Genomic DNA, 24,656 nt, shown 5'->3' on the forward strand with positions numbered 1-24,656 from the left:
CCTAGCATTTAACTCGTGGTTTTGTGCATGTATTTAAAAATAAAAAGAAATATATAAAAGACTTACTCCAAGTGCGAAAAAACTGAAATTATTTACGGTCCCTATACTGTACACTTCCAGATCCTACAAGCAAAAAAAAAGAGGCCAGTGATCCAATACCAATCATTTGAAGTGCCAGGCTTCTGCCTCCTGTGAAAGTTGGTTAATGGATACTGTCGAGAGACACGTCAAGAAGAGAGGACGAAAGGGATGAATCCGAAGGGGTCCAAAATAGAGACTTTGAAGATTGAATTTGTAGTTTTGGGGATCCGATCTATTTTCTCCCTATGATACGCATTACCGGCAATTAGGCTGAAATCTTCAAATAATTACCGAAGAAAGATGAACAGTAACATTGTGCAGATGTTGGAAAAAGATCATTTATATGACTGAGAAACTACCCAATACAAAAGTCTGAAAAACAACACAAAGCTGCCTTCGTTCGGTACCTAGGGTTCACAATACCCCCCATACCAATAGCTTCTTAAATAAAGTTCATAATAGTATATAGTAATATTTTTAAAAAATAAGTGGGAGCTGTCCTTAACTTCATTCTAGAGGCAGGATGACACTCGAGTGAATAGTCTCACAATGTAATAAATGCATTAACATCACGGGCTAGATACAAATGAGGCAAATGTCTAGTATCTCAGAAATACATACCTGAAGCGTCTAGCTTCCGCCTTGCTTATTCTTCAACATAATTTCCTTTGAGAACGATACATTTATTTCCTCTACTAATTCACGTGTTTACCGTGCATTGCCTTCGACTTCCATTCATCGACCCGCTCTTGGTCCGACTTCACCCCACTCAGAGGATTGGAGGATCGATCCTTCAAGTTAAGTGGAGTCAGTCCATAGTCTGCCTTACAGACAGCCGCATGCAAGGGACTCGCCTGCTCTTTGCTGTAAAAATAAGCGCGCAGCGAGTCGACTTGGCGATGATGTTGTGCCGCCACGTCAACCACGCCTCTACCTCCGATGTCACGAGGCAGGTTCATCCGCTCCACGGCAGACTTTGGGTGATGCATTCGGAATTTGAATATAGTTGTCCGTATCCGCCGCTGGACGTTTTCCAGATCGGTCTTCGTCCACGGCAATATTCCGAATGCATAAGCCAGTGAAGGGATGGCGAATACATTCAACGCGCTTATTTTATTCTTCCCCGAGAGATGCGATTTCAGCACCAGCTTTACACGTCGCAGGAATTCGGACAGCAGAGCTTCTTTCAGATCACCAACTCGAGCATGGGTTCCTTGCAGAATTCCTAGGTACTTGTAGAAGTCTGTCTCGGTCATAGCTTCGATATGGAGGTCACCAATGCTATGTCCGGCATGTGGCTCGTGATGACCTTTGCGGATGGCTTGGATTCGACATTTGTCTAATCCAAACTCCATCCGAATATCACGGCTGAACATGTCTATTATTCGCAACAGACTTCTAAGATGGTTGTCAGTACCAGCATACAGCTTGATGTCATCTAAGTACATCAAGTGTGTCAGTTCGCACTTAGCACGTAGGCCATACTTTATTGCAAAACCATGCCCTCTAGCATCATTCAGTAGCCATGAAAGGGGGTGCAGTGCCATACAAAACCAAAGGGGACTCAATGAATCCCCCTGGAAGATGTCCCTCCGTATACGGATGGGCTCTGAGGTATTAGCACCCTCAGATGTACGGACTGATAAGGTGGTATGCCACCCTTCCATGACTGTCGCCAAAAACTTTATTAGTTTCGGATCAATGCGATACAGATGTAGGATATCGATTAGCCAGGTATGCGGAACGCTGTCGAAAGCCTTGGCATAATCGATATAGCAACTGAACTCTGGCCTCTAGTTGCTTGTCCTACAACTACCGAGTCGATAATGAGTTGCTCTTTGCAACCCCTTGACCCAACTCGGCAGCCCTTCTGTTCCTCGGACAGAATGTTGTTGGTCTCGAGGTGCGCATTGATCCTTCCACTAATAATGGACGTTTATTATTATTATTATTATAGCGCATTTTGAAGGTTAAACTTTCAAATTTTGGACAGATAAAGAGAAGGTATGGCACATATTCAGCTGTAGGACAGTCAACTGAAAACAAAGACCTACGTCAAATCATAGTACGTCTCGTCTCGATTTTGCATAATCCACATACTTGTCCTTCGAGATTAGCTTGTGTGTTTACCTATCGATTTTTCGCCTGCTCCCAGACACGCAACCGTTGATCTCGTTCGCTTGGTTTATCCACACACTTGCTTCTTACAAGTAGCCCGCCTCATTGGCTAAAACAGCTGCCTGAATCATCCCTGTCTCGTACGATGGTTTCCGGTAGTTTTAGCATTTTCGGGGTGCGTTTAATCGTTATGCAGCTTTGAACTGCAATATATAGTTATATTGGGTGCTGATAACTAACAAACTTTAACTTGGCTTAAAGCTCAGCTCAGATTCAAAAGCTAGGTATTTCAATGATGGCTGAGAACGCATAACATGTTCACCGAAGCAAACTTGAACAGTTTTCGATTTTCGTCGCTTCGCTATAAATGCAATCCTAGTTATTCAAGTTCCACCCAGAACTCTTCAAGCCCAAATCCCCCGATAGTCTCGATCATATCAAATTCAACTTCATTAAGTGAAGGGATATTATGACCACCCCGACCTCATCTACTTCCTTACGTAGCCTATGCGTTACGAACTCTTGCCCATTTCTCGACAGGAGCGGGGCCCGTCCTACCGCGTCGACTAAGATAAACGCCCTATCATTTTTCCGAGGCTTAGAACTCAACACGATCATTTTGTTTTTAACGACATTGGATGTATTTTCTGGGTTGGCCTGTCACAGGACCCATCAAGTTAAGAGAAATCAAGTAGGATTCAGCATAGTGGAATAACCCCCGAGTATCTTATTTTGTTTACTGGGGATAGTACAAAGTACGTTTCCTCAAACCCTACTCCTTTACCTGGGTTTGGAACCGACATGCTATGTAAATAACATGACGGAGTTCGTGATAATTCCCATGATGCTCCATAATTATCATCACTGATTTCAGATGTTACATTACTTTGACACGCACTAAGTGTGTTTTCAGGTCTGACATCTCTACAAAAAGCAGCCTTTAGGTGCTGTATCTCCAATAACCCTGAAAAAGTAATTCAATGTCCTCCATTGACTATATTCTCCGTTTTAGAATAACCATCCCTGACACAGCGAGCGAGCTATTCGCATTGTAGGCTTAACTTCAAAGTCGTTGATTCCTATCTGAACGCTGGTAAATGTCCTCCTTTGTTCATATTCTTCGCGTGCTAATCCAAATTCTGCGCATAATGCCCACAATTGCGTCAGTCCTTCCAATCTTACATAGAAGTACTCCAGCAGAAGGTCATCCCGACTTTCTCTCCAAAATTGTGACTCATCTTGAGTCCTATTGCTGGTTTCTACAATTTCGATGATCTTGGATAACAGAAGGGTGAAATAATAAATTATGTACTCTTTATGACAGTGGATTGGTTTGGACTTGGTGGTGGATATTAGAAATCGTAGCTTTACGCCTTTTAATAGCGAATACTTTGATAGAAACTATTGTAATTTTATGCTGGAAATCCTTACGAAAGTAGGGCCATTTGCAATCTAGTATCCTAACATTGGCAAGCATAATTAAAGTTCTTTATGACGATAACTTCGGGACGACGGCGAGCACCAAATCGTCATAAACCGGCAACATCCTTGCTTGCTCTCACCTACGCCTTGACGTGTCTGTATGTATACCGCACATTTACAATACTGACAACTTACCGGACACAATAGGAGAATTGTAACCTTTCCTGAATTTATATCATTCATGATAGGTAATACCATTCGTTCTAAATTATGTGTACATGTATGGCTCCCACCGATTGCGAGCATATTATTGACTGACAGCGTCTCTTATCATACCATGCACAATACCACGTAAAACTGCCTTCATACTTTCAATAAGCGATCCTAAAAACTAGAAACAACAATGGTGACTCCAAGATTTTATCAATTTTGAAATTTTGCAACTTATTTCCAAAATATTGTTAAACTTTTCATACATCTAATTATATAAATTATCTCGGAAACGACGACACATAGTCAGTTTCCGATACAAAACTAATAAATCTGTTAGCTTTAATGTATTTTTTAAGAATCCAGGAGAACATGACTTCTGCTACGTCATCATTAATCACATATCAAAAATTGAGTGGACCAATTTGTTTATACCCCAATCCTTTTATAAATAACAACGCCCAACATTTGCTTCTGGTGATGGTTTGACTTAGCATCAATAATTATTATTATCAAAATAAAAAAGCAAAATTTTTCCAAATTTATTCATAACATTTTTTCGAATTTCTTTGGAAGCGCTTTTAGTTTTGTCCGTTCAAATAAATTTTTTAAAAAATATTTTGTACTAAATTCAATGTCATTGTCCATTTCTTAGTAACGAAAAAGTATATTTTTCTAGAATTTAACAACACATTATCGCATAAATGTTCATTTCACATTGGCAATTACCACAATCTTAGTTCTGTGTTTCTGTACTTTTCGTTCCTTCTTTCTGCTATTATCGCTATAATTTTAAGAATAGTCTATAAAAAATGTTGTACATCGACTCTTTTAGTATATTCGTATATATAGAGAGAAAGTAAATGATTCAGGAAATTTTTTGAGTAGCTGTTGCCAAAGTATTCTGTAACGGAAACATTATTATTAATGCGTATCGGAAGAGGAAACTATAAACAAAAAAAATGAAATTTTCCCTAAGGTACGCAACAGAGAAACCTTGTAAGTCAATTTCCATGGAATAAATAACAAAAGAGATTTTTATTAATTTGAACAAATGATGAGTTATTTGATCCAGGAATGGACACGCTTCGCAAACTCATCACTTGTCAGGACGTCCATGCACTCTTACTTTTTTGAATGCTTGCGTATTTCATCAGTGCTAAAATTCGCGTTGATAATTTTCAATTCAGTTGTAGCCAATTGCAATTTATAAAAGTTCTCAATGAAGTTGTTTTATTACCATTTGTAGGGTCATGACTTTTGCACTCATGAATTGATGTTTGTCGCTCACTTTTTATTTTATAGCAGAACATGCGTGATAGCAGTAAAAGTATAAATTATTCTTTAGATTTTTATAAGTACTTCGCCAAGTCGCGGTGAATGTTGCAAGGAAAACTCGAACCCAATGTAAAATATTGTTCCTTAATGAATGCCTTATTCTTAGATTATGGCGTACGGCCATTGCCACTTCCGTTTGAACCAACTCCCCTATTGGTATGTGGTCTAATTTGCGAATGCCGACATAATCCTATATAAGAAATTGTGGCGGAGAATTACAGCTTGATAGTGCACTAAAGAAATAGAATCATTCCGTGGGCTGCGGATAAATTCTGTTTAAGTAAAATAGCGTCAATTTAATAGAAGTCACAAATTTTGTAAAAGGCATTGAAGAAAAGTACGTCCTCAAGAATCGGTTTTCGAACTGATTTATTCCCTAACCAGAGCTAGAGTTATTATCATTTGAAAACGCGAAAGTCTGAACCAATAACAATTAGGAGGGTAACCCTAGAAGCACTAGACCTATCAAAAGAGGAAAGATTGAAGGAAACATACATATTTCTTCATTTCTCAATATTACTTCCTTTTAGCTCGACATACTTTTCCCTACGATATTGAATAACTCCGGTACCCCGTTGAGCTTCTGAAAATTGATAGCTTCAATTCACACTTCATGTCTTAACTGTTGACTGTGGTAAAAAATGTTTAGTATGAAAGTGCTGTCGCATCGAGAAATTCTTTTTTTGCCTTTTATAACGCTAGAACCTGATGTCTGTCCTTGGCCTCCCGAAGTATAATATTTGCCTTCACTCTTCTCCATCGCGCAACCACGTCCTACAATTTTAAAAACTACACACAAGTCCTCTCATCTTCTTTCGAGACTTTCAAGTGGACACTGAGCCCAAAATTCAGCTGAGAACTCGCCCTTTGAAGGCATTGATTGCCCACAGTCCAGCCTGGTGCATCGCTGTCACTGTCAAATAAACCGTTAGTTAGTTAGTTCTCCTGTGCACACTTTTATTTTTTAATATTAGCAACACGAGGTAATATGTGTTATTAGCAAGTATGATCCATCACTTCCTCCATTTCACTATTGTCCTTTGTAATTGTCGCATCTAAGTCTCGTATATGAAGCTTCCAACTTTCCTCAGGTGGTAATCTTTCAATATGAAGTTTTGTCTAATTGGCGTTTTTCATTTTAATTGCATCATGGTTTTAATCCGACTTGGTTCACTGTCTTGCCAATCTTTATTAGAGCTTACTTTTGATCTTTAAAAGATATTTATGCCATGCACTTAATCTAGTACCGGGGAAGATTTGTACAGCAATGTGATGCATAAATCACCTATATCTTCAGGATAACACGCTCCAATTGTTTCAGATTGTTCGAAAAACCTTGTGAGCTGATTCTGGGCTTTACTTGGTAGATTGTTTCATTGTCATTCTGGTAAGCCTAATTAGTTTGCGTGGGACTCCAAATTTAGACAGTACAGATACAGATCGGTCTAATCTATCGTATGTCTGTTTGAAATCGACGAATATTTGAAAATCTGGTTAATCCTTGGTTTTTCTCATTGAAGTAAAGCTTCTCTCAACTTCGGGGACTATACATATTCCTTAAGAAAGATTCCAGCTTTCGACAACACCTTAAAACCCGTACACAGCAAAATCCCTCTATAGTTTTCAGTCAAGTTTATCATCAGTAAGGCATATTAAACTCTTATGCCCAGTTCCCGTCTCGTCAACATTGTCGATTTAGTATCTATGGGATATGATGTTCCAATGTTTCGGAATATTTGGAGGCCGTTACATCATCATGGAGCTTTTTGATATTAATCCTGATAGCAGGAAAAGGCAGAACATTTCCATATTGATTTTAATCTAGACATCACCCTGCATCCAATACAAGTGAATCTGATGGGAAGTGATCCACGAATGAATTTGAATATATTCATACAGTACGAATGTGGTCCTTTTGAATGAAGAAAAAATCCAATTGTCAAAAATTGACGAACAAGAAGCGTGGAGATAAAATTCCAGGTTTACTTTCTGAATTTTAACCACTGTAGGAACGACTATGTAAACTGGTTAATGTCTAGATCAGAAAATACTTCCTTGTTCACCAAATGTGTTCCATCACCCAAACCTTCCGATGCGTTCATTCCTACAATGCTGATTTTCTCCTTCAATTCATTCTTTTTCCTAACTGTCACCATGGTTCTGATACCAAAGAAAAACTCGACGTCAATACTACGAAACATCCCACGTCCTGGTACATCCTAACGATGTTACTTTTATGTCAACATGCGCTATATTGCGAACTATCACTGCGAACGTACACACTTTTAGTCGACTGTCATTGAGGCTCGACAGCTCATTCCGAGCCTTATCTTCCAGAAAGCACTGCCTTCAAAAATCTCGGTCCTAAGCCAGTGTTTCTGGCCTCCAACCTTCACCCCGAAAATTGTTCTCAGGATTTGAAATGCATTCAGAATTCTCTCAGATGCTTGCGTAAGGGTCCATCCTTCGTACCCAAAGCGCGGCCCACAACTTTCAGTTGATTTGCAGATCCGAAGCTTCGTACTTGTGGCTGGTCTTCAAAACGAAACGCTTTATTTGCGGGCCCAGTTGGTTTCCTAACCTCGTCAAATTCGCAAAAATTGACCCTGTTTGGGTTATTATTTTTGTTCTGTTTTCATTGATTGGTAGGCCAACTTGGTTCACGGTTTTGTCAAGGCTTATAAAAATTTCTTCCACAAAGGTGAAGATTCGCCCGCTTATCCCACCCCGATTTGGTTGGACTTGTTGAAAAGCGTATCTTCCACATTTGCCGAAACCTTCCATATGATACTGAATATTCTATATTGAATGGTCTAGTGCCATAGTGAATGAATGCGGAGCTAGTCGCTTTTTTAGTCCGTTCTACGTATCGAATATATTCAACAAAATTGTTGTTAATTTTGGCGGCGAATTAGTCATAGTCATTCTGGTGAATTATACCGGTTTCGTTGAGATTCTGAAACACGCAACGTGCTTCTTTAATCCATAAATATTTGGTGGACGTCAATGTTAAATTCCCAGTGCCTTCCCAGAATTTGTTTGACCGTAGACAGCTGTTCGGTTTTTGATTGCCCAATTCGTAACCTTCCCTGATACGCGTTAATCGGTTTGTCGATGCGGTGATCTAAAGTTCTAATCATTTTAAAACCTTATAGCACATATAAAACAATAATATACCTCTGGAATTGTAAAACTACAGCTAATCTCCGTGGGATAGGACTAACTACTTTGTGGACGAACTGTTACTGTGCTGTTACCATATTATATAAATAGATTTTCTTCACAATTTATTGCGGGGAGTTCATTTGGCCAACCTCTCCATAGCACAATCTAGCTCAGCTTAATATTGATTGTACGAGTTGGAAATATTCCAAATTGACTGAAATCGTTTACTATTGATGGTTGTCAAAAAAATACTAAGGATAGAGGAATCTTTCAAACTTTAGCTCAAATATACGGTTGGTAGTTTTGATCATAGTAATCTCTTTCAAGGTGTGGTGACCTTCTGACTTGCTCTCCAAGATTACTGTCAGTTATCTAAAACACTGCCCTGGAACCATTTGGTGCATAATATCAGGCTAGACATACCATATGCACTTGGATAGCACACAGCGCCGGCTATCCAACCGACTGCACATGTCTTCATTTTGTAACGTCACCTCAATTATGATGTCCGGAAATACTTGCCCTCCTCCAAAAAATCATCGGCCACCCCCGTATAACAATTACAATTGAATCTGTTACTTCCCAATGGTCCATTTACTTGTTGATCCGTTTTCTAATCCTTCGAAATGCAAATGCAAATTGTGTCTTGAACCACTCCTAGTTTTCTACACCTTTTCTGCAGTATATATGTACAGCCCACAGAACGATCGCAATACCAGAACTTTATTTGTCGTCTTCCTTCCTGCCATTTTATTTAAGGTTCACGCATACTGTACTTCTCCTTACTAAGTGCACACTTCAGAACTATAGAAAATGACGGACTGAGCAGCGCTCATTACCAATGGGCAACTCATCTTCGAGCCTACCATAATGGCGAGGTATCGTCTGTTGGCTTGAATTCGATTGTGATCTTAACAACTTTCATAGAAAGTAATGTGGGAATCCTCTCTTTGATCAGAAGAACCACTTCGATTTTCTCTAAAGCTAGAAAAAATTCGTACTCAGCCATCCATTTTCTATGACTAGTAGATGCGATTCATCAGGGATCTCTAAACACAGTAGACCACTATATAAGATATTCTGAAGATCCGGAGCTACAATATATTCGTTAGTCTCCCCCGATAGGACCTTCATTCTCCGTTATCTTTCCCAGTTCTTAACAGTACCTCAGTTCGTCTAAGTGCTCAAACCACTGCCTCAATCGCAATAATTGTGAATTACAGTACTCTAAAACCCAACCTCCAATCAACCTTGGTAACAAAGCAGTTTTCTCGCTAGGTCTAACATGATGGGAGAATGGTATGCTGACGGCAAGTCAGGGATCCCTTTGCGTTTTTCTTATTACCACGATCCTCCCAATCATCTAGCAGCGAGCAAAATACCTGATACCAAACTTGCGTTAAACGCTCTGAGCTTGCTGCTCATCTATTCCAATTATGCCGAAACACGAACTTTAGCATTTTGTTGAATTATCAAACGATCATGATACTATTTTTGCCCTTCATGGACAAGACTATCTTTTTCAGACACTGAATTTCTTTACAGTGAAGAGTGGTCAGTCTTCAGTACGTCCATCCTCATCAAGAAAGTCGGATAGTGTGGACAGGAAAAAGCGCCTGAACGTTTTCCTCCATTTTAACTGCTTCCATGGAACGGAATGATAAATGCGCTTCAGGTTTTTGAATGAACAATATATATTCCAGATGGTCTCTATTCAGGCCGCTTACTACCCCCTACCAGCTATGTACTTTTTGATTACATGGCAGACTTCTTTGTTTTTAAGTTTTTAGTCTGTGGATCTAAAATTTGTCTAGATCTTTCATGCGATGTACAATTCAGGGAAATCTGAAGACGTTTCTTTATAAATTGATAATTTAAATGGATCGACTCTCAATCTTCTGAAGATTCAACTATGGCTCATCTACCCACGCCCGGATTTATTAGGTCATTTATCCCTCTTGAAAGAGCTTCAACAAAATTTTCCTGCATTAATTTTCTCGAACTCCCGATGAAAAGAAAAACTTGTTGGCGTATCTCCTACTCCCACTCGCTCGCATTGTGTTCGGAAGAAGGAAATGGTAGTGGATAGGTTACGCTTTAAAAAGGTGGGAGGAAGGGGGAATATTGGGAGAAGCCGTTCTTCTCTCCAAAGAATGTTTTTTTTACCATCACTGGCTGTATAATCCTCCTTAGCTGTTGCACTATTGGCACCAAAAACACTCCAACAGCGTCCTCACAACTACTCGAAATGCTCTCACTACTTAGGTCACTAAATTCCGCCAAGATGGCCATCTTCAAAACCTGCATAAAACAACAGTGTAATTAATCCATTCCCCACTCGAAGGTTCTGGCGTTAGTCTACCCCAACTTGACACTCCCTTGGATATTTCCGTCTCATACTACAGAGCGCTGAGCTTATCCCAAAAGGCAGATATAAGCTTATCCAGTATGAGGTAAACAGTAAAAAGTCAGATGGGGGAAGGAGGTGGGAAGGCTCCGCACTCGGGGCTGATACAATGATGGTGTCTCGGTACTGCTCACTAAGGACCTATAAATCACCTTTTCTTTCTAGTACCAATTGTACCATTAGTTCGCGTCTATTCGCAGGTAAGGACCCAGGACCATGATGATTGATTTTTAACTGTCCGCAGCTCTTCTTTGAAAACCTAGCATCGTCTCGAATTAGAAACGTTAAGATTACCAAAAGAAAAATTAATATGAGTGAACTCAACGAAGTGGCAACCAACTCTATTGGCCATTGATAGATAGTTCATAACTTCACTTAATACTCTCATCTTTTCTTTTTTGGCCATAGCCATTCAGAAATGAATCAGAAAATTACCTCAGTTTCCCATAAAATATATGCATGGCAGTAAGTGTACGGACGTGGTTATGCGATGCGACAGCTCAATGCTAATCGTGAATCATCCAAAAATGTCTTCTTCTCTCACTGACGGCTTTTCCGAGTTTTTTTGAACCAGCCTAGCTCCTGTTGAATTTAGATTTTTAGAGTAAAACAATTTTCGTTTAAAAATATTGCAACTACGGAATAGACGCCTCTGCAATTTTTCAAAAAATCGAAATTCTTCAAACTTAGATTGAAGGGAGGAAAGAAGCTACAAATTCTTTTCTGATAAAACTTTTGTCTTGTCTGATAACCCACAGTGGCGCATCCATCTCTAATCTCAATGACAATATGAGCTTCCAGGATTTTGTACAGCCTAATTGCTCTGGTAGAATGACAGTCCCCTCCAATTCAGTTCAGTTGCATCTTGGAGTTTCACTCCTGCCCTTAATCGCTAAAATTTCTAAGGTGGACCGATATATTTAAAAGCCTTTTTTTCCACCAATAGTACAAGTTCCTGTGATTTTACTATAATTCTCAATACCATAATGGAATATCACGTTGCCTACGATTCAATTTCATTCTTTTAAAATCCTTTGCTGGGTCTACAGCTGTAAACTTATCCCTTGCCGTCAAAACAAACTCTCTAAGAATGGTGTTCGTTGTGTGCTGTACTCACAATAAAAGAAGGACGCAAGGACGCAATTTACCCAATATGCTACTTGTCAATTTTAAAGCTACTACTTATGATGCTTTCAACCAATTTGCGATACTGCAAATATCTCCTTACCATGGATTGGATATTGAAAATGAAAGACCCCTTCGTGTTATCTGAAGCCATCCTTATTGTTATCGTTGCGACATTGTCTAGATATTTCAACAAATCATCATATAAGAATTAAAACTACGGATTTACTGCAAGCATTCTTTTCTAAATTGATGGAATCAGCCGAAACTCACAATCAATGGACCAGATTTAATATAGTAAAATATTAAATATTTGGATTTTTTATCATGGAATTGTAACTTACAAGCTTCTGTGTAAAAACGTTTGGTTCCTTTGAAATTTGTTTTATTTCATTTTTTCATGCTTAGCATAAACATAATAATCGTCTCCCATAATCTACTACTTATCTACTTACAAATATCAATAACAAATGATTGAAAAGAACAACCTTCTACCACCCCTACCCAAAAAGTACAAAAAATGAGCCCAATGAAATTTAAACAAACAAAAACCTTCTTTTATATTTTCCCGTGAAAACATTCAACATTCTTATAATCATCCCAGGATTCGTCCATTTCGGATGATGATCAAAACTGCCTTAAATTACTTTTTGGAGATTTTTTCGGTAATTACAACATTTTGAATATTTCCTTATAAATAAGATAAGCAGTGTTTTCCGAATCATTCCAGTATTGGTAATGCTATCTCCGACATTATGTAACCATATCATAACTCGTATTCCATTTGATTTCCTCAATTTTATTCTTTTCATTTTAGCCAATAACAGAGATTAATGTTGCATTTGTTTCATTTAGATTCCATTTACGTATAGCGCAAAATAGTCACTTAGGTAGATACTCATTCCAAATAGAAATATTTATCAGCAAATTTGGGAATTATCGTTAGTTTTCATTGCAATTTCATAATGTTCAAAGTACATTGCTCACGACTAGATAAATATCAACATTGCCGTATTGGGTAGATAAATGGCTTAGTATGGACTTCCTCGCTTTTACATCTTAGTAAGATTTTGTTCCAGCCGCAGTTCCTTATGTTGATGAGTAGTTAGAATATGTATTTAACTTGAACAGAAGCAATGTTATTACAAAGTCAGATTTCCAGAAAACAACATAAATTGTTGATAGAAAGCGAAACAAAGCGCCAAACTATATAAATATAAGTCGATGTGCAGTATTTATATAAGATTTCTTTCGATGTTTATGTAAATATTTTACTTCAACTTTATTATTTGTGAAGGAAGTATGTATGAGCAGATTCAAGACCAAGTTTTCAAAACCGTTGGTAAATTTTTAAACATGGTTTCAAGTTAAATATAGTATTGAATGACTTCGGCAGTTCATTGAAAACGCACCAGAGAATGTTCGTAACACCGATTCGTTTTCACAACAAGGCACATGTGTATGCACTTGAAAGAATCCGTGAGAGAAAGAAGATATATTCACCAAAAGATACAACTCAACGAATGTGCTCATTACACATACAAAGTCTTTTATATTTCATGAATCAACGAATAAAAATTACCACAAATCACAATTAATTTAGTTTCTGTTTTGGAGTTTTTTCAAGATTACATTTTGTCTGAGTTTAGATTTGGTTTCTTAAAATTTTGACAATCTACAAAATAAGATTTTTTACATTGTAACTCTAGCTATAATTTTCAATAAAACAGTTTTTTTATTGTGATTGCAAAATACATTTGAAATGCAGATAATTGTGGAAGTAAAGGCAAGCGCTTTATACTCTAAAAAGAAAACGAAAATATGATTACCAAAAATTGACTAGAAAAGAGGCCAATGTCGTTGCTACATGTCTGGCAGCTTCTAAATCCAACTCTCAACTATTAGGAAAAATCAAAAGACGACACCGAGCACAATTACTGCTCCTCCTCTAGAAGGTAACTGTGTAAATCGCAAGTAGAATTCCCCGAAGGTGTTTGGGGGAACAAAGACAGGTAGACAGTAGTAGCGAAACCAAAATCAGGGACAACATTGGGACACCTTTTATACTAGCAGTTGCAAAAGTTAAAATCGACTAATCTTCTTCTCTATTTATCACCCCGTTCTGAAATGAACCAGAGGAACTGGCCTGTCAACATTCGAAAATTCCACATGGTACTATGGAAGAGAATTCACTTGCCAAGATTGGTCTGAACATCGAAGTCGATAGTAAGCGACCAAAACAACTGTGGCTTGATACGCTGGATGGGGATTTAAGAGCCTCGCGACTGCATCCAGATCAGGTATTCGATAGAACCAAACAGCGAAACCGATCACGACGAGCCGTCTTCGCTTGTGAACGGGACCAAGGCTGAAGAAAAAGAAAGAGAATCGGCAGGAATGAAACTTTTGGCTTAGTCGCATGAATCAATTTCCAATTCAAGCAATTAACCTAGTCACTAGATTGACTGGTAAAGGTAGTTTTATACACTACTTTTTTCGGCTTAATAAGTACTACGTCATATACCTATATACTACCTCATACTACCTATACACATGTTTTTGGGGTAGTCCGTTAAGAAAAAGCTAACTTCAGGTTAGTCTAACGGGATGAACCGCAGTTCCAAGCACTCCGACTTTTGATAAGGCTTGTACTGTCCCCTAAAATAGCCTATTCGACTGCCTTTGCGAATCTGAGAATTAACGAATCTGTTTTCGTAAAATTAGTCACTAAAGAATAGTTTTCCGAGGTATCTTCGCCTAAGATCTGAAAACGCCGAGCAGCTGCATACGAAAAGCCAAGCAGTCTCCTCCTCTTCTTCACATTGGCTGCATGCAGTCGAAACGACAACATTAATTTTTACCATGTGGTAGTTTGAAGAGAAGTGCTCAGCTAAAAGCTATATAATAATAATAATCGTTGGCGGGACAATATATATTGCTTCAAAGCCTTGAAGTTAGAGCATTCAAGACCGTAACGGTACACTACAGTACACTGTAGGAGGCAATCTGGTCAGCATTGCGCTCGACCGAAATCATTACCCCGATTTGGCTCAGATACTCATTCACAGCTGAGTCGACTAGTATCCGACATCCAGTCCTAGCAGGATTTTAATATCCTACCCCCTTTTTATGGGACAACAACAATGCTACTATAGAGGCTCCGGGTTCTCTGTCAAAGATTTTCACCTTCCGAAAAGAATTTAAGTTTCTCCATTCATCTGATATGACGCCCTCAGAATAAACAACATTAGGTGTATCACCAACTGCTCGCTCTGGTTGACCATTGTGAAGCCATGTCCTTGGTGAGTTTCCCGGCGCTTCAGCAAGAGTGTTTCATTCAGTTGGCCAAGTTTCAGCAGCAGCTGATGACAACTTCAAATCAACTAGTTTGGTATATTGTTCCTGTTTAATTGTGATGACTGTCGAAATAGATTTGAATGGTGTAACGCCGCCATTTTTGTTGCAAAAATTCTTCTGTTACCAGTAAAGTGGCAGTGGCTCCGCTTGAAATGCAGTCGTCGTTTTTCCGGAAGGTCGGCCAGTTCTCTATTCGAGCTTTCATACATTCATACACCAAAATGGGCTTTATTATGGATGTGTACATCTCCGTGGTTATCGGAGCAACATGTAAACCTCCACGTTATCTTGAAGTCGACATGCTGCTACCCCTGAAAAGGTGGGTATCGTGCACCACTTATCTAGGAATTATAACTGGTACAGTCTTCCTAGCATTCATCATAGTTGCGATACAGGATTACCAACTGGGGATTGTCCAACGAATAAAATTACACTATTTTGCTTGCCAAAGTCCTGTTTCTCAGTTGAGGACTGTGCATGACAGTCGGCTCTGACCTATAATGCTACCTGGGAAGTGCATTTGTAACAGATAGCTTGCTATTGACTACGCTCTTTGGTTAAGATTCGCTTCAAATTAGGGGTCTTCTCAAACGTTTTTGTCATTCTCCTCTGTTTTGACAAATCCGAATTTACGATGGGTGTGACCCTTCATTAACGTATTGAGTGAAAAGCTCTCTTCGAAAGCTTCCCCAATACTAGCCGCGTTTAGCTGGCTTGTCCCTCAATTGTAGCAATAGATTGGACACGTATGTACAGAATCTTAGCTTGCGGTTTCAGCACTACTTTCTGACAAGAGGCGAAATATCAGCTAATGCTATCGTTATGTCAATAAGTTCCCGTTTGACTGCATTGATGAAAGTGAGTTTATATCCCAATCAAAGGAACTGCAGTTCGGTCCCTACTCGATTTGTAATGGTCTGGATATCCTTGTGTTGATTTTGGAACTTCTTTAACATATAGGATGGGCGTTAACGTCGCATCTTCCTTTTACTCCCATGCCTTTATTCCATCAGCTCTAGCATTTCAATATTTTGACGGTGGTTCAGGGTAAAGAAGTCCACATGGATCCACGAATATTTTATATATATATTATATATATTTTAGGAAGTGCACGTCTAAATTCCTCTAGAGAGCCTTAGTTTTTTTTGCGGGGCTGATATATTTAGTAATGCAACAGTCGAAATTGCCGGTATTTCGGCCACCTTTTGCCTCCTCAATCCACTACTGCAGTCTGCACTTAAAATATGACATTTAAATGGTATTCAAACCTTAGTAGTTTTATATGACTGACCTATTATAAAGTACGTAGTCTTACCAGAAACAATGCAGCTAAATTATCATAGAGTTCGTACAGCTATTAGCTACAGATGGAGAGTGTGTTTTGCGAATTCCTAGCCAGAGAATGAAATGACGTCAGCACTCTCACACTTCAAGATAGAAGTGCTGGTCTACCACAAGCGCACACTTAAAATTGATATCAATGAATGCCATTTTTGATTACTGGGTCCCGGTTGGTAAAATACGTGAGATCAAAGCCCCTCCCACAGTATTTGAAGTATTAAAAACAGCCAACATTTAAATCTCACAAGAGGGGCAACCCCGGCCGAAAGGGAATTTTGACTACAGTGAACTGCAGATTATTCGTATCTCAAGAGGCCGACATGTCCTTGTTTCTAAAAACTATAAACTTTGAAACAGTTCTGAATGGTCCATGTCATCACTATTTTAGAAACCTTATTCTAAGGACAATTTCTCTTTTGTACTTAATTTGAAAGTTCTGAATAATTCCCTTTTCGAAGGCTGGGACTTTGACTAATCCTGATTGTTATCGATGCTTCCTTTGCTTGATTTGATGATTAGTACTACCTAGCTTTTATGCTCTCCGAGTGGAAGACCAGCGCCTTCTGTTCTGATTTTCGAAATTGCCTCGTTTGTGAGGATCTCGACCAGCTTAATATCTTGCGCTCATGCATAATTACCCACAGAAGTGGAGCGAGATATGATCTTTGTGGAACCCCACAGGTTATTCAATACATTTTACGTGGATCGTCCGAATCGTAGCAAAATTGGCAAGAGTTGGCTGAATATCTTGACACAAAGATTTTCTATGATTACATAATTCTATATGTTAATACCCCACATTGGGCGCCATTCGTCATGAAACAATTGATAATTTTATTAGAAAGTAGCTGTTGGAAATAATCTGTCGTTCAAATAACTCAAGTTAAGCTCATGGTGGAACGCTCCATGGAGGGTAGAATATTTTAGCTTATTCTTCGAAAAGCTGTTCTAGCTGTCTCTCCAGGCAAAAAAAAAGTGTGATCATATTCTCGGCTTCGTCTTTATTTACCCAAAGTTGCATCTAAAGGATAACCAATAATAAACGGCAACATATTTTCTTATTTTTAGAATGTTTTAAAATTAGTTGGATAAAATGTTATTTTTATATTAAAAAGCATTTCAGATGTGTTTGCAGTCAACAATTCCCACAAATCAAAATATGAAAATAATAGTCAAAAAATAGTTGCCTAAATTTTAAAACAAAGATTCATATTTAGTTAACACAAAAAAGTTCCTTAAAAATAAATATTGTCAACAACAACAAAAAATTGTTCAAATTTAATCTCAGATTAATGGTGTGTGTGGAACGGCGTCTGGATCCGGTGTTTATAGTGGCAGTAACACAGCGATCGGTACGGGTAGCCCAAGTAACCGGCGTCTTATTCTGATGGGTGCTGGCAGTAGTATTGGTGGTGTTAGTGGTAGTAGTGGTGGTGGCATTGTTGTTGGTGCTCCGGCTTCAACAACAATCGTTGGTAGTGGAGGTATTGGTAGCATTAATATTGGAGCCGCATCATCATCAATTGCTGCCGCTGGTAGTGGCGGTAGTTCAGTGAATACAGGTGGTCTCGGTGGTACAGCTGTAACACAACTACAACAACTCCAAACACAATCACAAACACAGTCAATTACCAGCGGCGGACCGGACTTAGTGCGAAGGTCACGGTCGCAAGGTGGGAAGAAATTGCAAAAATGCTTATCAACTGCATCATATGGGGAGGAATTATCAATAAGTCGACCACAGATGTCATCATTACCGTATAATCTGCTATCTACGCGGCAATATTGCAGTTTTGGTAGTACCACGTCTTTAACAACATTAAATTTACGATTTACAAGAATCCATACTCTTTTTTGTTCCCATTTTACTTTTCAGTTAATCATCCTGTCGCCCTTTATTTTCTTCAAAATGCTTCCAAAATAACCATTACCCATGATTTCAATTATAGTTTAAGTGTCGTAATAGTCTTGATGACTTTTATCTTGTTCGAATTTTCTCAATTCATCTTCATTCCTTATGAGTGTATTGAGAATTTTGTGCATAAAATCTACTTAATCATTTCGTTGAATATCTGACGTTTACATAAAATAACAACTTTCCTAAACTGCCTTTACAGACGTCAATGGATAATTTCTATTTCAGAGAATATGTGATTTTAAGCTTCTACCTTCAACTCAATTCATTTGTTGTCTGCAGACTTACATATAAAACATTGATTCCTTCTTCTCTTTCTCCTATTTTTTTTTATCCGCATCAATTCCGCCAAAAAAATCCTCATTCTTAGCTTCAGACGAAAAAGGCCACTTACTAGAGTCCTCCTAAGAACAAGGGTCTGAGAGCACCCGAAGAGTATGTTCATCTCGATAAACCAAAACAGCTAAAATTATCATTATTATTTATAATGCAACGTATAATATTTTCCATCTTTAGCTAAAGACCTCAGTTTTATCAAAAACCAGATAAATGTACCTTTTTCATATCAATATTTTCCTATGTAAATGCGCTAATTAAGAATGTGACAGATTCAAGTTCAGTTCAGTTTAATTTTGAAGAAAGTCGTGTTGATTATAATTTATTTGTGGGGTTATTCATTACCATTTATAATTAAAAATTGAAGACGAGGATTTTTGAGAAATATTTATTCACTATCCGCAACTCAGTAATAATTTCTCTCAGTATTATTTTTACGCCGCGTCATAGTTACATACCACAGTACTATAATTTGATTTTGATTTGAACTAATTGAATCAATTGATTAACTGAACTGATTCCTTAATGTTTTTAAAATCTTTTACTCTATTTTGATAAGTGCTACTTACTAAATTGAGAATAATGAAACAGTACAAGTAGAGATAAAAAGATAGCCGGAATCCATATGCGAATTTGCGCACTTGACTTTGCTATAATCATGCAAGGGTAGAAATAATTATTAACGGAATTCATTCTGCGGAAACTAAAAAATGATTTAGCGAATAGCTGCCCCCAATTAAAAGGTGTTATGCAGGAAAGTGTATAAGTGTCCCAGAATTACTACCATAAATGTTTAGTATACATTTTAGATATTTTGAGTTTTTAATATATTGAAATTGGTAAAACAGCGCCGTAAAACTAGTGTACTTCCAAAAACAATTTATTCATGAAGATTTACATATATTTTACCTTTCAAAATCTTTTTTTTCTTGGTAATATTCATGCAAAAAGTGCTGATTGTCACAAATTTCATCTATATTTCACATTGGTGACTATGCACTATGCAATTTTATCTTGACCAGAGTTATGCTAATTTTTATCAATTTTTCTTTAATTTCTTCTTCTCTTTCTGAATTAAGCTTTAAAAAAATATGATATATAAACAGGTGAAAACAATAAAAATGGGGAAAAGGGTCTAAGAATTTGCCACGCGCTGCAGGAATGGATGCTTTCATCAAAATTCATTAACAATCCGAATAAAGAAGCCGATCTGGTTAAAAAATAAGATACAGTAGAACCCCGATTATCCAAGTAATGTTAGGAATGCCTGAATCGAATAACCGAATTCAGAAATCATAACTTTATTACTAATTCTGTAAAAATTTTTTTTTTGGCATACGTACGTTTTGAACAGTTTGATAAAGTTTTTTTACTCATACAAGTTGTCGATTGATAAAAGTAGTACAGTAGAACCTCTCATATCGGTTTCCACAGGACCGGAGCGTAGCCGAAAGAAAAAAGGGTCAGAATTAATAAAGTCGCACCTAAACATTTCCTGAAATTGCAAGTTCAACGTATTTTTTGGAAAACTTGTTTGTTTTTGAACCGGTTTAAGTGAAATTTGGTAGAGATTTTTTCTATTACACAACAATATTGTAGTTTATGCCCACTTTGGAACCAATTGGAAGTTCGGAAGAAGAGTCATTCGATTTTTCCAGAAAAGTATGGTACCCAGAAATTTAAGGTTCACCTGAACAAATCATTTTATATCATTTTCATATTAATTCAAAAGACACAAAACTAACAACGAATAAAAATCAGCAGTCAGTAAATCAACTCGTTGGCTCGACTGTCGGGCATTATTATAGATAGATATAATATTTTTTGTTATTCACCTCTATTTTGCCATGGTAGCGTTTGCTATTCATCTTATTCGAAGCCACCGCCAAAGTTGTCTTGCCGTATCTGCTAAAACCTTCCCAAATCAATAATGATCCTTCTCCAAAGTTTCATTTCGAAAATATGCGAGGTTCACGTCTTAGATCTCGTCCGTACAACCTAAATCCGCTTGGCCCGTTAGAGTTGAACTTTTTCTCGCCCGACTAAACGATCTAAATGATCATCCAATGAATTACATACAAATCCTAACCAAGTTGATTGACTTGCTTTGGACCACTGTCATACCCATATCTAACACGCATTGGCAAAACCGAGGCGTGCTTCCTTATGGTGAGTTTTTTGCAGCAGTACCTTTTGCATTCGCTCTTGAACAAGATACGGCGAGGATTTTAATACTACACGATTGATTTGCAAACGTGTGGCATCACTCCCACAGCAATACGTCTACATCTTTTTATCGTTTGTACTGAAGCTACCATAAATCGACGCTTGTGGCGATCCGAAACTTTTGAGTGCCACCCAGGCTTGTTTTTCACCGTTGGGAGCACTTTCTCTCTCAAATGATTATTAACGGCGTTGAGAGAGTGATCGAGGATCTTAGCAATTGCTCGCCTTATTTCTTCGATTTTGCTTTTTCTGCTTCTCCCAAATTAGGTCGCCCATACGGAAAAACAGCGTTACACTTGCTAAAAAACTAACTACACTCATAACAGTTGCCATAGCAATAAATAGTAGTACATCTCACAACTATTATAATAGTATGAGAACGATATTACCAAGTGCACCTCAAATATTCCGAAACCATGTTTTCCCAGAATTTTATTTCCCTTCAAATTTGGCACGTATCATTGTTTTATCATTCAGAATCAGAAAACGCATTTACCAAATTTTAATCAAATCGGTTCAGAAATAAAAAACTTATGCACAAAAAATAGGGTGGGAAATATAGTGGTACATTTCTATAAGAATGCATTTTCACATATGCACACATAGATAAAATTATATAAACTCATTCAAAGAAGCTTTTATTTTTTGCTTTAATGTGCTCAATTTCGCTTCGGTATAGAATCCTTCCACTTCAGATTGCACAGCACATCTACCGATTTTCTACTTGGATGCTAATCTATATATTCTATCGCAACTTCGAAAGCCTCTTTACTTCTGTGACTGATTTTTTAAGGCTTTTCTTTTTCGTCATTCATTTCAGCTTTAAGAGCTCTGACTACGATTTGAGCGCCAAGATCCTCGTTGGTGACTCCAGTCATTTCTCTTTCCAAGAGCCCCTCTTCTACATTGGCAGGTTAAATTCCGTCATCAATAGTTCGCAAATCTGTATCTGCATTGACGATTTGAGGCTCATCAGGGAATGAGCCCTCACCTCCCATGAAACTTGACCAAGGATTTTTTCAAGATTTATAGATTTGTACCTTTTATTTCTTCCCATTCTTAAGTGACAATCTAAACAGAATCTTTTATATGAGCGATTTTATGGCCTCAAACAGATTACTGGCTTCTTCGGTTTGTTCTAATAAGGAAATGGCATATTTTTGCCTGTATCTCTTTTTAATCGCTCAGTAACGCCTTATTTTGTCGCTGGCACATGGATGTCGCATGAGTTTGCATCGGTGATGCCATCATGCTTCATCTTTCGCCTTCCTTTTCGCGGTTTTCCTTAATTATAGGACTTACTAAAGGAGTTCCTTTGTGTCTTTGCTGACGAATCCAAACCCAAAAAGCGATTTCTAAAATATCAAATTTAAGTTTTTTGAAGCTTTAATTTTCATGGAATACATCTCAATATTCGTTCTAGTTTTCATCCAGTCTTTAATTTTTGTGATACATATTCCTAATGCACAAGGTAAATTTTTCACTGACTCTTTTTCTACTATTTTCCAACCGCTGAAAAACTTAAAAAATCTTTTGTAGAGTGCATACAGCACATTTGTATTACTGTGGAGTAGACATACACTTTAAATTTACAGTGAAGAGGACAGTTACAAAACAATGGGCAAGCGTTACGATCGCCTAATCGTTCTTGACAGTTTGTCCCGGTGATTCTTCCAATTTCCACTCATAATGCACATCACTACGCTAATCAAAGGAAACTGTCAGCATAATATTGACTTTTGAGCGACTTTGGCGTGGTTGTTTTGATCCTGCCTTGCCATTGGCATGATATTCGTCCGATTGCCCGGTTGTTTTTGGGTCATGAGCATAGATTTAAGTCTCACCTCCCAAGCGTCCAAACAGTCAGAAATTCACTCTGCACAACACGTCGCCCTTTTTCGAGCAAACTGAATGTTTTTGGCACCAAAGAAGATTAGACCCTTCTGTGACCCATCGATCCTTCAAAATTTCTTCGCCACACATTTCAACAAGATCTCTAATTGTTAATCGACAGTTTTCGTGCATCTATTCTCTGATTCCGTGGGGGACATTTGACACATTGTGCCTTCTTTGAAGTCATTGTGCCACTTAAGAACAGAATACCTTCTGTATTATTCTGAACACGCACACGACAGACCGAATCAAAGTTTCGCCCTTTGTGAAAGTTCTACCTAAGTACACAAAACTGTCGGCTTATTCTAAGTTGTAATCGTTTAGTGCCGTTTTTTGTCTAAGTGGCATCTTTGTTCTGGGGGTGTGTAATAGTTTTAGAGTGCTGATCGTTTATTTGTAGGCCAACTTTCTTCCCAGCTTTGTCAAGCTTTTTAATTCCCATTATTTAGTTATAGATGGCATCCAAATTGGCACCTCAAAAAGTACCTGATCGCATAATTGCCAATTAATCTCCAACTTGGCAAGTCTGAAAACGAAACTTCAAAGTGGATCTGGTCATACAACCATCGTTTAAGAAAAAATGATAAAATGGCGGAACTTTGAAAAAAAGCTTAGAAACCCTAAAGTAGTAGTTTTTTGCACGCCAAATTTTTTTTTCTGGATTCTTTTGGTCTAATTTTGATGAACAATCATGCAGAATATGTTAACAAATAAAACTCATTAATATTGATTAGAATCGGTTGAGTAGGTCTTAATATTAACTTATGGCCAGTTGAAAAAACACGTCATTTCGAGAAAAAAAAATGTTTACGTTTTCTTTGTCGAATATCTTGGAATCACTTATAATTGATTAATCTACTATCCCTGGGCCATATAAAAGTAAGCCTTCTTCTATTTAAGAAATGATTAGAAGAAATCCATATTCATATCCAAGAAAGGATACACAGTCGAGACCATGAGACTGAGAGAGTATTTCCGAAGTGCCGAAAACGCATTCCAGCTTAAAACCATTTTAAACTACTTTATCGTTCGAATTTTTCCAAAATATTTTAAAGTGTCATTTTAGAAGGAATTAAAAAAATCAGAAAACAAAAAGTAGATTTGTTGAGCATTAGAGTGATGAATCTAATTAGTTTCATTCGAAGTTCAAATTTAGACAATATTTTGTACAGTGCCGAGTGATCGATAATATCATATATTTGTTTAATGTCGACACAAATTTGATAGACATCAACGGTAAGTTCCCAGCACTTCTCCAGTATCTGCTTCACTGAGAATATCGGATTAATAGTTGGTTTCCCATATTGAAATCCTCTCTGGTATTCGCCAATAATTTTTGAGAATGGTTCGGGCCCACATTCGGTTACTTTTGACAGCATAATAACGACATTCCCCTACACTTTTCGCAGCACATGACATTTTTTATAGATAGGGTAAAGGGCACTTTTGTGCCAATCTTCCGGCATACTTCCGCCAGATCAAATGAAACTTGGTCGCAATCCCCACAATTTTGGTGTTCAGTGGCTCCGCACCTCCGGCGGTTACTTGTTTCTCAGCGTTTTTAATGCATCCTTGAGTTCTTCGAGTGCAAGTGATGGGACAGGATCTATACACCCTCGGTTCCAATATGCGGAGATCAGGTTGTGGCATGAAATAATAGGCCAATCGATTTTTATCTGCAATAAGTTTTCCGTCTGTGTCTCGCAAAATATGGTTACAGAC

General features: G+C 37.9%; 1 protein-coding gene across 8 annotated transcripts in view; it reads left to right on the top strand.

Annotated features, from left to right (window-relative positions):
• Positions 1–24,656, top strand: part of LOC119656582 (syntaxin-binding protein 5) — an 863,788-nt gene that overhangs the window by 764,635 nt on the left and 74,497 nt on the right. Inside the window, exon 15 of one of the 8 annotated variants that reach the window (XM_038062981.1) lies at positions 12,471–12,531. The exons of 6 other annotated variants lie outside the window; for them this stretch is intronic. In XM_038062981.1, the coding sequence (XP_037918909.1) occupies positions 12,471–12,531 (61 nt within the window). Of the gene's footprint in view, positions 1–12,470; positions 12,532–17,852; positions 17,917–24,656 lie in introns of all 8 variants that reach the window. One more of the 8 variants, XM_038062980.1, reaches the window with a different exon arrangement.

The sequence above is a fragment of the Hermetia illucens genome, chromosome 5, assembly GCF_905115235.1.
Source record: "Hermetia illucens chromosome 5, iHerIll2.2.curated.20191125, whole genome shotgun sequence".
Taxonomy (NCBI): Eukaryota; Metazoa; Arthropoda; class Insecta; order Diptera; family Stratiomyidae; genus Hermetia; species Hermetia illucens.